This window comes from Erithacus rubecula (assembly GCF_903797595.1).
Source record: "Erithacus rubecula genome assembly, chromosome: 31".
In the NCBI taxonomy this organism is placed as follows: domain Eukaryota; kingdom Metazoa; phylum Chordata; class Aves; order Passeriformes; family Muscicapidae; genus Erithacus; species Erithacus rubecula.
The window spans coordinates 2,055,406-2,072,633 of NC_136682.1; the positions used below are offsets into that span (position 1 = coordinate 2,055,406).

The 17,228-nt window shown below is 51.3% G+C and overlaps 1 protein-coding gene across 1 annotated transcript; it reads right to left on the minus strand.

Moving 5' to 3' along the window:
* Positions 1 to 6,591: 6,591 nt before the first annotated feature.
* LOC306813695 (keratin, type II cytoskeletal cochleal-like) lies at positions 6,592 to 15,580 on the minus strand (the record flags this gene model as incomplete). The annotated part of the gene is made up of 11 exons (XM_079329264.1): positions 6,592 to 6,671; positions 7,336 to 7,420; positions 12,098 to 12,240; positions 12,348 to 12,382; positions 12,605 to 12,825; positions 13,219 to 13,344; positions 13,595 to 13,759; positions 13,995 to 14,090; positions 14,183 to 14,243; positions 14,507 to 14,721; positions 15,101 to 15,580. 11 exons carry the CDS (start codon positions 15,578 to 15,580, stop codon positions 6,592 to 6,594), a joined length of 1,707 nt encoding a protein of 568 aa, XP_079185390.1.
* Positions 15,581 to 17,228: the final 1,648 nt, after the last annotated feature.

A 17,228-nucleotide genomic window follows, 5' to 3' on the forward strand; every position in this document is an offset into this window, starting at 1 on the left:
GAAGGGCTGGAGCTGTGCCAGGGGAGGCTCAGGCTGGAGAGCAGGGAAAGGCTCTTCCCCAGATGGTGTCACAAACTGCCCAGGGAATGGGCACAGCCCCAGGGCCCCAGGGCTGCCAGAGCTCCAGGAACATTGGACACTGCCCTTGGGCACAGGGTGGGATTTTGGGGTGTCTGTGCAGTGCCAGGGGTGGGACTGGATGGTCCCTGGGGGTCTTTTCCCAGGCAAAGTGCTGGTGGGAGGCAGTGCTGATGCCCTGGGCCGTGTTCCTGCTTGTGGCACACCCAGCAGTGTTTCCCAATCCAGCAGATTTTCTTTGGGGCCACCCATGTGGAAATGCAGAAAAAAGTAAAGATTTTCTGCAAACCAGCTCTGCAATAAATTTGGGCTGTGCAGAGAGGGCTGAGAGGGAACTGCAGGGCAGCTGGAACTGGTTTTACCTTGTTCCCTGCCCAGCAGCAGTGCCTGGACACTGAGACCTCATAAACCCCCAAGGTTCTCCCCTGGCAGCTTGTGCAACTTCCCTTGGTGTCTCTGAGTTGTCCTGCCAGGATTCTTTGCCCTTTCCATGCCTTTTCCATGCCCTGTCTGTGCCCAACACCTCCCTTGGACTCCAGACCCTGGAACTGGAGCTGGGGGTTTCCCAGCTCACCTTGTCAATGAGTGAATTTGTTCTTGAGAGTCTGGAGCTGCTCCTGCTCTTGGTGCTTCACCTTCTGCACACTGGGATGGAGCTCTGGCTGCAGCAGCAGCTCTGGGGTGCTGATGGGGTGATGGTGGTGGTGGGGCAAGGGATGATGGGGGTGATGGTGATGGAGTGATGATAGGGTGATGGGGTGATGGTGATTGGCGTGATGATGGTGATGGGGTGGGGTGATGGGGCAGGGGGTGATGATGATGGGGTGGTGGTGATGGGGGTTCAGGGGGTCATGTCATGGTGATGGGGGCGATGGTGATGGTGGGGCATGATGTGATGGTGATGGGAGTGATGGTGATGGGGTGATGATGGTGATGGGAGTGATGGTGATGATGGTGATGGGATGGTGATTGGGCGATGATGATGGTGAAGGTGTGATGGTGATGGGGCAGGGGGTGATGGTGATGGGGTGATGATGATGGTGATGGGGGTGATGGGGATGATGGTGATGGGGTGTTGTTGGGGTGATGATAGTGATGGGAGTGATGTTGATGGGAGTGATGGTGTTGGTGATGATGGTGATGGGGTGATGGTGATGATGGTGATGATGGTGATGGAGGTGATGGTGATGGTGACAGTGATGATGGTGGTGATGGTGATGGGGATGGTGATGGTGATGGTGATGATGATGATGGTGACCGTGATGATGGGGATGGGGATGGGGATGGGGATGGTGATGGTGATGGTGGTGATGGTGATGGTGATGGTGATGGTGACAGTGATGATGGTGATGGTGATGGTGATGGTGATAGTGATGATGGGGATGGGGATGGGGATGGTGATGGTGATGGTGATGGTGGTGATGGTGGTGATGGTGATGGTGACAGTGATGATGGTGATGATGGTGATGGTGATGGTGATGTGATGGTGATGGTGACAGTGATGATGGTGATGGTGATGGTGATAGTGATGATGGGGATGGTGATGGGGATGCTGCAGGACTGGGAGGCTCCACCCAGCCTGGAACCGAAGTTGGCACTGCTGTAGCCAAACCTTGCTCTGGATGTACCAAAGACCTGTCCATGTCCTGCAGGAAAACTTCCACCAGTCTTCTGGGTCCTGACTGAGAACCATGACAATTCCTGCTGCTAGAACAGCCCAGAGCACCACAGGGACACCCCAGGGCAGTGTTGAAACCACACAGCTCCTGGGAAGAGCTACAGAGGAAGAGACAAAATTCCCTTTGCATGGTCACACCGATGCAGTAGGAGCAGCAGTGCACCATGAGTGCTGGGACAGGGGTTGGTGCTGGGATCAGATTCCTGGGTGCCATTCCCTCTGCAGAGCACCTTTTCCTTTTATCTGTGTGGAAAATGGGGTATGGCTGCACTAAACATTCACAGAATGCTTGTGATGTGAAGAATGGGGACTAATTAACATTTCTTATGCTTGGCAGCCACAGCATCATCTGGTCTCTCCTATTCAGTCACAGGGGCCATAGTTAGGCCTCATGTAAGGACAACAAAAATTAGGGATTTGGGTCAGGTGAATTATTTTCAGGAGAAAAATTCCCCTTTTTTACTGGTTGAGTGAACTGAAATTGAGACTTTGAAGGTGTAAAATGCATTTTATCCAAGGAGATCCTAATTTTTTGCTGGTCACTCTGCTTTCAAGAGAGAGATTTGAAGGAAAGTGGTTAATAAAACTCTCAGCAATAAGTGGAATTTACTGTGAATTAATGAAGTCTGGCTGCCAGATTAAGGGTAAGTGACTATTTTGTTGTTGGTTCTACCTAGAGGATGGTAGAATGCTGTGTTTCAATGCCAGGAAACATCTGCAGGGCCAAATCTATTTCCCAAGGTGGTTTGCCTGCAGGTTGCTGATCTGGGTGTTTTCCAACATTAATTAATGTGAGGAAATTGCTGACTAGTTTAAACCAAGCCAGTGCCTGGAACGTGGTGGCTTTTTCTAGACATTCCTTGGCCAAATCCTTGGAAAAGCAGCATCTCCTCACCCCCCACTCACAGGTTGATCTCACCTCTGACATTTTGCCCTTGTGGGGCTGGGACTGGGCTCTTCCTGCTGCTTCTGCATGTGCTGGGTCCCTGGAAGGACCAGGTGGTGTTGGAGCTGTGTCCCTGCATGGAAGGGTTGTGTTTTGTAGGTGACAGTTTCAGATCAAGGGTTTGGTTTAGCTCCACTTATTTCTTTCCTTTTCCCTGTGCTGTGGGTGGTTGGGATTGGAGCCACAATCTCAGCTTTGCTGGAGGTGTTTGGGAGCTCTGAGGGGATCTGGGCAGGAGAGGAGCCTGAGTTACCCTCAGTTTTCTCCTCAATCCTTGTGTTGCTCCAGACATTGGCTGTGTTTTGGGGCTCTCTGGCTGCAGCTCCTTTCTCCACGTTTTCATCCTAGGGAATTCCTTCTGCTTTGGATGAACCAGCTGACATAGCCAGGCCTGGGAGTGCAGTGGGGCAGGAACCTGAGGGAGGAGGGGTGTGTTGGGTTGATGTGGCCAGAAATGTGTATTCTATCACCCTCAGATAAAACCAGGATTGATGGTGATTCCTTATCTCCGTGGCACATACCATCTGCTAATGGGCCATCTTCAAGACAAAATGGGGCAATCATCTTTATCTTTTCCACAACCCATCCTCTCTCCAGGAAGATATCATCTGCTGATGGCCCATTGAGTCCCAGTGCATGACTGATAAAATTCCACCATCCCACTGGGAGATGCTCCACCCAGGGCAGCAGCCAAGCCTTTCCTACCCAGAGGAAAACTGACATTTTGGACAGCAAGTTATCCATCTTCCCACTGGATTCCAGAGGAAAGCCAGACCTTTCCACATCATCCCTGCACCTTCAGAGGAAACTGCACCTTCTCCAGGAGCACTGCTCCAGCTGAACCACATCTGCCACTGCAGGAGGATGCAGCCACCATGGAATGGGACTGTGCCACCACCCTGACTGACTGATGGGTGTCAGCTTGGATTCTGACTCTGGCAGGGTTGGGATTGTTCTTTATAATACTGTATTTCTATTTTAATTTTCCTAATAAAGAACTGTTATTCCTAATTCTCATATCTTTGCCTGAGATCCCCTTAATTTCAAAATTATAATAATTTGGAGGGAGGGGATTTACATTCTCCATTTCAGAGTCTTCTGCCTTTATTGGCAGACACCTGTCCTCCAAACCAGGACAAATGATTTGGGTTAGGAGGGACCTTAAAGCCATGGGCACCTTCCACTATCCCAGTTTACTCCAAGTCCCATCCAGCCTTGCCTTGGACACTTCCAGTGATGGGGAATGTTCCAGTTCATCTAAGCTGGGCTGGCAAAGGACACAGCACTGGCTGAACCTGCAGCTGGATGAGACCTGAGGCTGCACAAAACCTCATTTTCACTCATGGGATGTCTCCCATTTGGGGAAAACTCTGGGGGTTTAGGATTGTTTGGCTGGAGAGGCATTTGGTTCCTCAAATGCCTGGATTAAATGCTGAGAAGTGCTTTGAAAAATGGTTTGGGAACTGTCACACCCTGGGAGGTGGGGTCTGGGTGGGGTTTGCTGCAGCTCCAGAGGTGATGGTCTCTGCTGTGTCCTCACTGCTGTCACAGCCTTCACTTGGTTCTCAGGTTACACACGAGCTGAAAGGTGCAGTTCAGCCAAATCCCATCCCAGCTGCCTTTATTGTTCCCATGCTCTGGAAAAGGCCTGGAAAACCACAACTTGGGATTGCACTGGACACCTCAGGGTCCTGAGTCATCCTTCCCTGGGCTTTGCTGTTTCCCTGTTCCAGGCAGTCTCTGGGTCACTCCACAACTGCAGTCTTTGTGTCCAGGGAGCTGCTCTCATTCCAGTGGCTGCTCTCTGTTCCTCTCATCGAGGAGAGCAGGAACATGAGAAATACAAACAGAGTGAGGAGGTGAGTCACTGATCAAATCCTTGGTGGGATTTTCAGGCTGCAGTCCCAGATCTGGAGCTTTAAAGCCAAACCTTTGTTTCTGGGGATACGAGTGAGTCAACAGCAGGAAGAAGTGGACAGAGGATATGTCACAGACAGGGAAACCTGGCAGGAGCTGGGAAAATCGACCTTTAAAAAGCATTTTTAATACAAATTTGGAAATCTGAAGAATGAAGCCCTTGACATCTCTCGTCCCCATCAAGTTGGAACAGATTCTGTGGGGTCTTGCCCAAATAGTGTGGGACTAACACCTTTGAAATCCAGAGCAGTCGACTGACGCACACTTGGAACACCAAAAATCTCTGGGATTTAGTGATGGGTTGTGGGACCCCAATTGCACAGAGCCCCTGAAGGGACATGACAGGGGGGAAGAGCAAAGAAAAAGCTGTTACCCCTTTACAGAGACTCTTCAGTGCCCTTTGATGAGGAATTCCACCTTGGCTTTCAGGTTGGCTTTGCTCACAGGGGCACAATCCACGTGTCCTGGAACTCTCAAAGGGTTTGGGAAATGGAAAAGGAAGGTGTTTAATGTCAGCAGATAACAAGGGTACAAACTCCCAGGGAGCCAGCAGTGCCAGAGGAATTGGGGAATGGAGAAACAGCCTGTGGGAAGATGTTTTGTTTTCAATTCCTTAAGAATTTGGGGACTGGGGGAGGAGTAGAACACCATGGGCTCAACTCTCCTGGATTCCTGGGCAGGTGAAGGAACAGATGTAAACATAACTCTTGCCCCTCCTCTGGGCTGGCACCGGGACACTGGGAAGGTGCTGGCTGAGCTCTGACATTAATGAGACTCGTTAATGAGACTCGTTAACGAGTCTGATGATTATTCACTGACAATGCACTCTCCGGCTTGGGGGGATGTGCAGGGGAATTGTTTGTGCTGGGACAGGGAGCACTCCCAAGCCCAGAAATAGCACTGGGAAGGTTTTTCTCCATGGCAAAGTGTGAGCAGGGATTCTGAGGTGATTCCAGGCTTTGTGCTGGCAGGTGAAGGTGCTGCTCGCCCTCCTCCAGGTGAGTGGCTCAGCTCCTTCCTGGGTGCTGCTTTTTGGACACAAACCTCACTCTGGAGCTTCTTCCTGCTCCAGAGTCAAATCCCCCCTTCCCACTCTTGTGTTGAATCCCTGTCCCAGCCCCAGTGTGTTCCCACCTCTGCAGCTGCAATGGGAAAAGGGGCACAGGCTGTGTTTGGGAGGGCACAAAGGAATTTCAAGCTTTAGTTTCACACGTGCCAATTATTTCTTGGACAGTCTATCACTGACTGGGTTTCACACATCTTTTCTTTGTGGCCTGAGGCATCTGAGCCTCCCAAGGGATAATCTCAATTTGCAAATCCCTTGTTCAAATCTGGTCGAGGAAAATGTGCCTCTTGCTCTTTGACCTCCTTAGTCCTACCTAAAAGGCTGGAAAAATTAAGCAGCAAAACCGAATTATGTTAAATTTTGTGCCAATAACTACAAGCTGCATCTTCCTTGTCTTATCCTCAATTCCAGGTACAATCACTTAATATATTGTTTGTGAGATTGATTACTTACAAATATTCATGACACCAACACCTTCTCCAGCCAGCCTGGAGAAAAGGAGACTCAGGGGTGACCTTATCACTCTTTACAACTCCCTGAAAAGTGGCTTTGGTCAGGTTGGGGTTGGCCTCTTTCACCAGGCAGCAATTGGCAGGATGAGAGGACACGGCCTCAAGCTGTGCCAGGTGAGATAAAGGTTGGACATTAGGAAAAGGTTTTTCACTGGAAGAGTGATAAAGTGTTGGAATGGTGTGCCCAGGGAGGCAGTAGAGTCACCATCTCTGGATGTGTTTAAAAAAAGGACTGGATGTGGCACTTGGTGCCATGGTTGAGGTGTTAGGGCATGGGTTGGACTTGATGATCTTGAAGGTCTCTTCCAACCCAAAATTCTGTGAATTCTGTGAGACTGAGAAAATGGGCAATAGCAGATGGAAATTTGGGATGTCTTACTGCTCTGTAGGTGGTTCACAGGGAGTTTATCCCATCTGTCAGGACATCCAGCTTGGTCCCCAGATCCACCTTGTTCACAAAGGCAGCTCCACATCCTGGAATGGTGACAATGGAGGTTGGACCTTTTCTATGCCCTTGGGTAAAATCTTTGTATCTAACACAAACCTTTGGAGTTTCAGATTAAATGAAGAACTGAAATTTCATATTAAATCAGAAATGGAGGATTTCTTACTCTCTGCACCTCTCAACAGAGCCAAGAGTGAACTGATTTTTCACCTCCACCATTTTTTGGGGGAGAGGAGGGAGGAGGCCAATGGATCCAAACAATGCCACACCACTGAAGTTCCCTTTTCCTGCCAGTGCCCAGGCAGATATTCTGTACAATACTTGAAGCAGTGGAAGTTTCTCATTGTGTCTCCTGCAGGTGGGACCAGGGGCTGCTGGGGTGGAAGGCTGAGGACTGGCAGAGCACCTGGGAAGGGACAAGGTCTGGATGTCCCAGAGCTGATCTGGGGAACCAGATCTGTGGGATCTGTGCTGATCTGTGGGACACTCCTGAGTTTGGGATGAGGAGTCACAGCCCTGCTGGTGTTTCTGTTTACTGGGGGGACTCCACCTGTGCCCTGTGCCCTGGGCCTGGCATTGCTGCACAATGTGAATGTGGTTTGGCTTTCCAGGGCTGTCCCTGTCTTGGTGCTGGTGCCTCCTCACCTTATTGAACATGGCAAAGTTGTTCTCTGCTCGTTGATCTCCTTTTACCTTTGGGGAGGGAGAGCTCAGAACCCTCCACAGCCTCCACCTGTGCAAACTCACTCTTCATCCTCTTCCTGTGGGCATTGACCACCTAGCCACAGATTTTTGAAGGGAGCAGCAGAGGAACAAAGTCCTTGATGGAGCTTTGTTGTTTCTACTTCAGCATCACTGATTATGATGGCAAATGGCAATGATTTATTCCCATCAGGAATATCCATCCTTGAAAATAATTTACATTAAGCAGAGCCCCAGCTTTGCATCTATTTATGGGTCTTGAAGTTCACGTCGAAGAGGAATTTCAATGTCTGTTTTCCAGTTGCTGGATTAACGTTTGGCCCAGAGGAATCAGAAGGTTGGAAGGGATATTAAAGATCATGCCATTCCAATTCCCATATTAGGAAGAAAATGTGGGACCCAAAAAGTTGAAAATAGATAAAGGTGGGAAGGACAAATTCCTAGGAAGTGGGGCAGGAGCCTGGTGAGCAGAGGATGGTCCCTGCCCAGCAATATGTGTGGTGTCCTTGAACTTCACCCCAGAATCTACTGAGGAATATTTGCCTCTTTGCAAAGCAGAGCTCTAAAGTCTAAACAGCTTCTCTGATGTGACTTTTGACTGTCCCAAGATTTAATGTGAATGCTGATTTCCTTCCTCAGTGCAGTCAAGGCTGTGTTGATGCTGCTTTGGGGCTGGAGGGAACTTTTCCTGCTGGGAAAGGTGGCACAGAGCGTCAGGCATGCACCCAGGGAAGGAGAGCAGAGGGCTCAGGCAGGATCCATGTCCCACTCCCACCACTTGTTTCTCTGGTTCCACACTGACAATTTAAGCTCCTCGTTTATTCACATCCATTCTCAGCCATAGCCATGGGAGCAGACACAAATACTGGATGGATGAGCTCTGAGATCCCTTCAACCCAAACCATTCTGGGATCCTGTGATTCCATGGCTGCTGCTGGATGGGGTTTTCTTCTCTGCAGACACTGAGATGCAGCTCCAAGGAATTCAGTAAAACACAGAGCTCCAGGGAGCCCCTTCCAGTGCCCAGAGGGGCTCTGGGGAGGGGCTGGGATGGAATTCCCATGGAAGCTGTGTCTGCCTCATCCCTGGACGTGCCCAAGGCCAGGCTGGACAGGGCTGGGAGCAAACTGGGACAGTGGGAGGTGTCCCTGCCATGGCAGGGGTGGGATGAGATGATCTGTAATGTCCCTTCCCATCCAAGCCTTTCCATGATTCTGAGGTCACATTTTTGGGCTGTTTTGGGCCTTTTCACTGAAGAACAGAGTGAAGGAAAACTGGACAGGTCTTTCTGTGGATGTTGCCTTCTGAGCTGCAGCCTCTCCCTCCCAGAGCCTCCAGCTGCCACCTCGTGTTGCTGGTGTACAACTCAACCATGAGTTCCAGGTTATTCTGCACCATTTTCTGGTCTTTCAAGAGGCTCCATTTGGTCTCCAGAATTTTTGTTGCCCCAGGAACTGCACCTGAAACTCAACAGAACAATATAAATAATTCAATAATTCAAGCCCCCTCAGTCTTTTATGCTTTTGGAGAGCTGAGCTACAGCTCAAGGGAGTGAGCTCATGGGTTTGGAATCTGGCACCCAGCCACCCCCATCTCTGTGCCTAATGCCACAGCAGCAGCTCATAAACCTTTCTTACCTGTATTTTCTAAGCTGTTTTTCAAAGAGGAGATTGCTGATGGAGCAAAGAAAAAATCCATTTTCATCCACAAGTTGCCTTTGGGCTTGGTTTTAGCTTGGTTAAAGTGGTTCCTGTTTGGTTAAAGCCGATGGGACTGAAGTTGCTGCAAGAGGGAATCCAGAAATGGGGAAAATACCAGTTTGATGTGCTTTGCTAAAGAAAAATAATGACTTTGTCCCCAGATTTGCAGCCATTGTCGAGTAGTGACATGGATACTGTGAGAGCTAGGGGATAAAAAGAAGCTTTTCTCAAGCTACTCAAAGGAAAACAGGAGAGAAAGATTTAATGACAAAGCTGCTGTTGTGCAGCAGAGTAAGTGGGAAATGTGATGTTTTGGTGAGAGCATGTTTACAGGAGGTGTTACCTTGCTTGGACCAATGAAATTAACTTCTATCCCCAGCTCCACGATCTAATCTATAAAAGTGCAATTGCTTCTTTAATAAAGGAGCTTCTTTTGCTTCTTTCCTGCCTCTGGAGGAAGTCGTGTGTTGCTGTATCATTTACTGTTCCTGGTCTTACAGCCACATCCACACCTGTGCTGATCCAGGCAAGAAGTTCCTGTCTTGATCTGCACTCCTGAGCTTTGCAGGCAGAGCTTCACCTGCACTGAGGTGCTGATGATTTGCAGGGATTTGGGAGGCACCAGTGCCCTTCTGGAGACACCAGTGTCCACCTGGAGCCACCAGTGCGCACCTGGAGCCACCAGTGCCCACCTGGAGACACCAGTGCCCACCTGGAGCCACCAGTGCCCACCTGGAGCCACCAGTGCCCTACTGGAGCCACCAGTGCCCTTCTGGAGCCACCAGTGCCTATCTGGAGCCACCAGTGCCCACCTGGAGCCACCAGTGCCCTTCTGGGAGCCACCAGTGCCCTACTGGAGCCACCAGTGCCCACCTGGAGCCACCAGTGCCTTTCTGGAGCCACCAGTGTCCTTCTGGGAGGCACCAGTGACCTGCTGGAGCCACCAGTGCCTTTCTGGGAGCCACCAGTGACCTGCTGGAGCCACCAGTGCCCATCTGGAGACACCAGTGCCCACCTGGAGACACCAGTGCTCACCTGGAGACACCAGTGCCCTTCTGGGAGGCACCAATGACCTGCTGGAGCCACCAGTGCCCTACTGGAGCCACCAGTGCCCACCTGGAGACACCAGTGCCCTTCTGGGAGCCACCAGTGCCCTTCTGGAGCCACCAGTGACCTGCTGGAGCCACCAGTGTCCTTCTGGAGCCACCAGTGCCCTACTGGAGCCACCAGTGCCCACCTGGAGCCACCAGTGCCCACCTGGAGCCACCAGTGCCCTTCTGGAGCCACCAGTGCCCACCTGGAGCCACCAGTGCCTTTCTGGAACCACCAGTGCCCATCTGGAGCCACCAGTGCCCACCTGGAGACACCAGTGCCCACCTGGAGCCACCAGTGCCCTTCTGGGAGCCACCAGTGCCATCTGGAGCCACCAGTGCCCTACTGGAGCCACCAGTGCCCACCTGGAGCCACCAGTGCCCACCTGGAGCCACCAGTGCCCTTCTGGAGCCACCAGTGCCCACCTGGAGCCACCAGTGCCTTTCTGGAACCACCAGTGCCCATCTGGAGCCACCAGTGCCTACCTGGAGACACCAGTGCCCACCTGGAGCCACCAGTGCCCTTCTGGGAGCCACCAGTGCCATCTGGAGCCACCAGTGTCCTTCTGGAGCCCAGGTGCTCTGAGTCAAAATGCTGAACAATGAGAATTCTGAAAGCCCAGGGCGCCCTGAGGGAACTGAGGTATGGAAGTCCTGCTCATCAGGTAAGTCACAGAATGTTCTGGGCTGGAAGGGACCCACAGGGAGCATCATGTCCAACCCCTGGCCCTGCACAGACACCCCAAAATCCCACCCTGTGCCCAAGGGCAGTGTCCAAATGTTCCTGGAGCTCTGGCAGCCCCGGGGCTGTGCCCATTCCCTGGGCAGTGTGTGACACCCTCTGGGGAAGAGCCTTTCCCTGCTCTCCAGCCTGAGCCTCCCCTGGCACAGCTCCAGCCCTTCCCTGGGCCCTGTCCCTGGTCCCCAGAGCAGAGATTGGAGCTGCCCCTCGGGATGAAGCTGCAGCCCCTGGAGAGTCTCATCTCAGTCTCCTCTTTTCCAAGAGAAACCAACCCTGATCCTTGTGTGATCCCTGCAGACCCTTCCCCACCCATGTAGCTCTGGATGGAGCTCTGATGCTGGACAGTGCTTAAACAGCCAATTCCAGCTCTGCTGCTGCCAGTGGGATGTGGACTGGGGAGGCTGGAGAAAGATGGGCAGGTCATGAACAGGACAAGCCACTTCCTTCCCAGCGCCCTGAGTGTCTTTCACTGTCTCACAACCTCCTCTGGGGACACTGTTCCTCCCAAAGGGGGTTACTTTGGAGGTTTGATGTGTGTTTTCCATTTCTAATTATGGTAATGGCAGTGAAGGTGTTTTATCAGTCCCTGAAGGAGATGAGTGTACGGAACAGATGAGCTGCAGCACTCATCTTCTTGGGAAAACCAAATTTATGTCCCTCCATGACTCATCCTATTTGATTACAGAGGTTTGGGTATGACCACTTTGGCATAAAAGGCTGAAATGTCATAATTAGGAGTTAAGATGGAAGGACTTTCTCTTGTGCCCAGTAGGAAGGGAAGTTATCTTCCCATGCAAATGTTCTATTCCTGTTGGATATGAGGTCCATGGAGTTGAAGGAGATGTCTCAGCTTGTGTGTGGCTTTTTTTACCTCCAAAGCAGCAAAGTTACTCTGCTGCACCTATCACCCTTTGCCACAAGGTATGATAAAAGAATTGGGATTAAAAAGAGGATGCAAGATAATTAGTTCCACATGCCTTTTATTAGACAAACACTGGGAAATGAAGAATTTTGAGGGACAAAGGACAAACAGGAGCACAGCATCTTTTATATAAATAATGACAGATGTGTTTGATTTCCAAATCTTTTGAAGAAGCTGGGTGAGGATTGGACCCAAGAGGAGCCTCAGTGCTGGTGGCACTGGAGTCAGTTCCTCAATAACATCTCCTGCTGGAAGAGCTGCTGGAGGTGGACTTGAAGCTGGAGCTGCTGCCTCCGACCATGCATGAGCCACCTGTGCTGTGTCCAGCTCCAGAGATGGAGCCTGTTCCCATTCCAGCACAGACTCCACCTGCAGCCCCACCACTGAGGCTCAGGCAGTTCCCACTCCCATATCCCATTCCTGAAGTGGTTCTGGTCACAGCTGCCAGAGGAAGACACTCTCGTGAGAGGAATCCACAGGCAGTGGATGGGTGGGGTGGGGTGGGAGACAAATCTAAAATGTGCCAAATGTCCCTAGGAGTTACTTACAGATGTTCACTGAGCCAACACCTTCCCCAGAGAGCCTGTCAGGGAGAAAAAGAGAGCCAGTGAGAATTCAAGGGGAGCCCATGAGCAGAACCTGCTCACAAAGGCAGGGAAATTTCCTTGGGATATTTTTGAAAGGTGAGAAGTTTTTATGAAAGGCTGCTGTTCCTAAACAGCTCCTCTTCACAGGCACTCACTGGTCTTCAAACAGTTTAAAACCTGAATTCCATTGCAGCTCTGGGATATAAACTCTCACCCACCTGCTCTCCTCTCCCTCCAGCAGCTTCCTGTAGGTCGCAATCTCAATGTCCAGGGCCAGCTTGACGTTCATGAGCTCCTGGTACTCACGGAGCTGCCGGGCCAGGTCAGCCTTGGCTTTCTGCAGAGCAGCCTCCAGCTCCTCCAGCTTGGCCCTGGCGTCCTTGAGGGTCAGCTCCCCACGCTGTTCTGCATCAGCAATGGCTGTCTGCAGCCCAGCAACCTGCAGGGAAAAATCTGAGTTTCCATTCCTTACCAAGAGCGTAATCCAGCTCTTTGTACCCTGAGTTCCTGATCCCAGGTCTGATATTTGGGTTAACATCAGTAGGTTGTGATTGTAACCGTCACTGATCCATGAATTGAATTCAATCCATTGAACTGATCCATGTTCTGAGCCAGGTCACATTCTGGATTTACCTCCACAACCCCCAGAATCTCCTTGGGGTAATTGACATTACACTGAGTAACCCTTGGTGATATCACTGCTCTGGTACAAATCCTGTCATGTTCCTTCCTGATCCCAACTCCCTTGGGTGGATTTATCTGTATTCTCTGGACACCCCAGAGGTCTGGTCACAGCAAGAGTCACATCTGATGTGTTGGCAGTGCCCTTCACCTGTTTTTTCACGCTGTCGATCTCGGACCGGAGCCTCTGCACGTGGCGGTTGAGCTCCGAGATCTCCTGCTTGGTGTTCCTGAGGTCGTCCCCGTGCCTGCCAGCCGTGGCCTGCATCTCCTCGTACTGTCACAGACAGAAACAACCACTCAGGGGAAATAAGCTGGATTTAGAGCCCAGCAGAGTGTGGGTTTGGGGCTGTTTGCGCCGCAAAATGCGTGCACGCTCCCAATCCCAAATTAACACTTCGGATTTCATAGGGTTATTAAACATGAAGAGATTCTGTGTTTCAAAATCCCGGTGGGAGCCACCTCCCCAGGGGAATTTGGGGATGGGAGGGTGTTTTTCCCATTGCAGAACCGTCCCTGTCACTCACCTTGGTCTGGTACCAGGACTCGGCCTCGGCGCGGCTGCGGTTGGCGATGTCCTCGTACTGCGCCTTCACCTCCGAGATGATGCTGTCCAGGTCCAGGTTCCTGTTGTTGTCCATGGTGAGAACCACAGAGGTGTCCGAGATCTGGGTCTGCATCTGGGACAGCTCCTGCAAAGAGCAGCAAATGTTCCTGAGAGTCGTGACATAAATGTTGCCTGGAGGATGGAAAACCCCAGGGTGAGAGGGGAGAGATGGGTGAACAAAAGGTAGCTTCATGCAGAAATATGAAATGGAAAAACCATTGAATTATTTAGTGCAGTGTGGGGAAAATAATCATCCCTGAGGCTCTGGAATGGGAAAGAAAGGCAGAGGCTGGGAGAAGGATATCAGCTCTGGTGCTCACAGCTTCGTAGAGGGCTCTGAGGAAGTCGATCTCCTCTGTGAGGGAATCCAGCCTGGCCTGCAGCTCTGTCTTGTCCAGGTAGGCAGTGTCCACCTCCTCGGAGAGGAAACACATCAACAGAATGAGGTGAGTTCCAAAGAAGCAGAGGAAACCCTGCAGAGGGGGTTTCCTTCAGGGCAGGCACTCACCTTCTTCAGGGTCACAAAGTCACTCTCAGCAGCTGCACGCTTGTTCAGCTCCTCTTCATATCTGTGCAATGGAGGAGGAAAGTGTGGTCTAGGATTGTTTTAAATTACTTCACATTTTCAGGAGCAGACTCCAATTTTTTTGTATGTACAGTTCTGCCCTTTGGTCTCACTGCTCTGCAATTTTCCGCCTGTGGCTTTTCAGTCATATCTTGTATTAAACTCGGGCCCTCCTCAGAAGATTAAACCAGCAAAAAGACTTTTCCCCCTTGTTTTCTGCATCTGTTGCAGCCCACCCAAGCCCAGGCAGACCATGGGCAGACTCACTTGTTCTTGAAGTCCTCAGCAAGGCTCTGCATCTTGCTCAGCTCCCCTCCCAGGTTCTCCCTGTCTGTCATGAGGCTGCTCAGGTGCCTCCTGAGGTTGTTCAGGTAAGTCTCAAAGAGGGGTTCAATGTCCTTTCTCACTGTTTTGTTCCCCTGTTCTTGCAGAAGGGCCCACTTGGTCTCCAGGACCTTGTTTTGTTGTTCAAGGAATCGGACCTGGAGAGAGAAGGGTGTTTCAGGGTGGTTTTCCTTGGAGATGTGAGGGACATCATGCAAGGATTCACCTGCTGGAAGCTGGAATGTCTCAGCCCTTGGGAACATCTGGCAATTTAAACACTCCTGCCCTCTTTCTCCACTCTGCTTCCTTACATCCAGTACCACCACTTTGTCCCTGTTTTCTGGTCTCACCTCAGCATTCCCAAAAAATGTAAATGCTCTCAAAGCTGGGAACCCTCAGGATTTGTTCCCAGGCTGCTGTGATGCTAGAACTGGCAGTACAGGAGCAGCAAAATTGTGGCTAAAGATGCGATTCACCCTTGTTTGTGCTTCCCCACCAAAGAATCACCACAGCATAACCAGGAATCTCAGGTCTCACCTTGTCGATGAAGGAGGCGAATTTGTTGTTGAGGGTTTGAATCTGATCCTTCTCATCCTTACGGATACTCTGGATGCTGGGGTCAATCTCCAGGTTGAGCGGCTTCAGAAGGCTCTGGTTGACTGACACTTCATGGATGCCTCCAGCTGGGACAGCAGGGAATCCAGAGCCACCACCAAACCCAAAGGGACCAACAACTGCCCCACCAAACCCACAGGAGATCCCAGCACCGAAACCTGCAGGTCCATAGAAGGCACCACCTCTTCCAGCCACAGAGATCCTCTGGCATCCTCCAAGGCCATGGAGGCTCCTGCTCCCAAACCCTCCAGTGACCCCTCCACAGCCAGGGGTGCCCCCCCAGCCCCCAGCTCGGGGTGCAGGGCGCAGGCAGAGGCTGGAGCCCCTGACATTTGGGATGGAGGCAGAAGTGGTGCTGAAGGCAGCCCTGCCCTGGCTCCTCACGGTGCACTGGCGGGACATGGCAGCTGCCAGGAGTGATCCAAGCAGTGACAGGAAAGCTGGAGGTGAAGCTGTGCTCCCCCAGACTGGGACTGGCCCTTTATACCCTCCTGAGGAGGGGATGGCTGCCCCTGATTAACCTGGCACACCCACAGTGAGTTCACTATGAGCACCTATGGAGCTCTCAAAAAAGTGCAGGGGTTGCATTTTTTTGGTGTTGAAATATCTGAGAAAACCTCGATAGTAGCTGCTGTTTGCAGCCACCCCTTTCCCACTGCTGCAGGAGATGGTTCCTTGTTGGGCAAGTGCTCGCTCATCTCCAGTCCATGGATGAATCAGCCCGGGTTGTGTAAGGTTAATTTGGCTGATTTTGGAACATTGGTTCCTGGTGCAGGACTTCTGAGAAGTCTCTGATCATGGGCTGTGATTTTGAACAAAGTCAAGAGGGGCTTCAGCACCTCAGGCCCCAACTTGATGGGAGCTGTTCTCTTGTTCTCGTGCCCAAATGAGGGTTCTTTAAAGCAGAACTGGTACAGGAGAGGGAAATAGGTGATGGAGGAGGGCCAGGGTGGTGATGGAGTCTTGGAGCACCCAATACCAAAAAACAGCTGGGGGTGGGAAGGATGTGGAGGGAATTTATGAATGGTGTTCTCAGACCTTTTCTTTCTGTGAAAACTGCCCATGCTCCACAAAACCATCAGGGCTGGAAGAGACCTTCAGGGTGACCCAGTCCAGCTGCCAGCCCAGCACTGCCATGACCACCCTAAAGCACATCCCCAAATGTGCCAAATCACCCTGATTTGGCCTGACAAGAGATGGTGAAATATCAGAACCTGCCCCAGAAGGGAGTTTCCATCATCTGTGATGCCACAAACCCTGACTCGGCGATTTCTCAGGGCTTCACCTGTGCAGATTTTTGATCTGTTTCCTGACTCATGGGATGACTTTGTCTTTACCAGGCTCCCCTCCCCACACCTGTTTGTTTTCCCCTCTGATATCCCTTACTCACCAGGAATTTCAGTGCTGACAAGGTTGCTCACAGACGCCTCTCTTCACTTTGACCCCTGTGGCTTCCAGGAAAAGCCAAGAGAGCATTTCCCTGGTGAAGGACGTGGTCTCAGCTCAGCACAGGATTATCCCAGAGCAGTCAAGATGTTCTCAGATCTCTCCCAGAGCCTTGTCTGCATGCCCAGGGGTGGGAATGTTTTCCCAGCCCCTGCAGCCCCTGGGGTTTGTCACGCTTTGTCTCTGCTCTGGGTGCCCAAGCTGAGCCCCCTCTCCTTGGAGGAGCTGGCACCCATCCCACACAGCATTCCTGGGAATCCACAGCTTCCTCAGCCACGTCCAGGGATGTGCCACAGGAGTTTGCAGGTGCATCTTTCAGGAACTTGTCCTGGCACACGTGGCAGCCAGACAGAACAGTGACTGTGACCAGAAGGTGTCAGGAGGGAAATGGGCAGTTTCCCATCATCTCTTTTTATTTTCAGCCAAGCTTTAAAACTTTTATTTCTATTTTTCTCTCTGTTCTTGTAACATTTGCATTACACAGCCTGGAATGAAAATAACTGTCTTGGGAGTGTTTCACCTCCTGTGTGTAACAACAAGCAGCTGTTTTCCAGAGAGAGGAGCTCCTGTGTCTGAGCCTCAGGCTGCCCTAAAGAACTCTGTA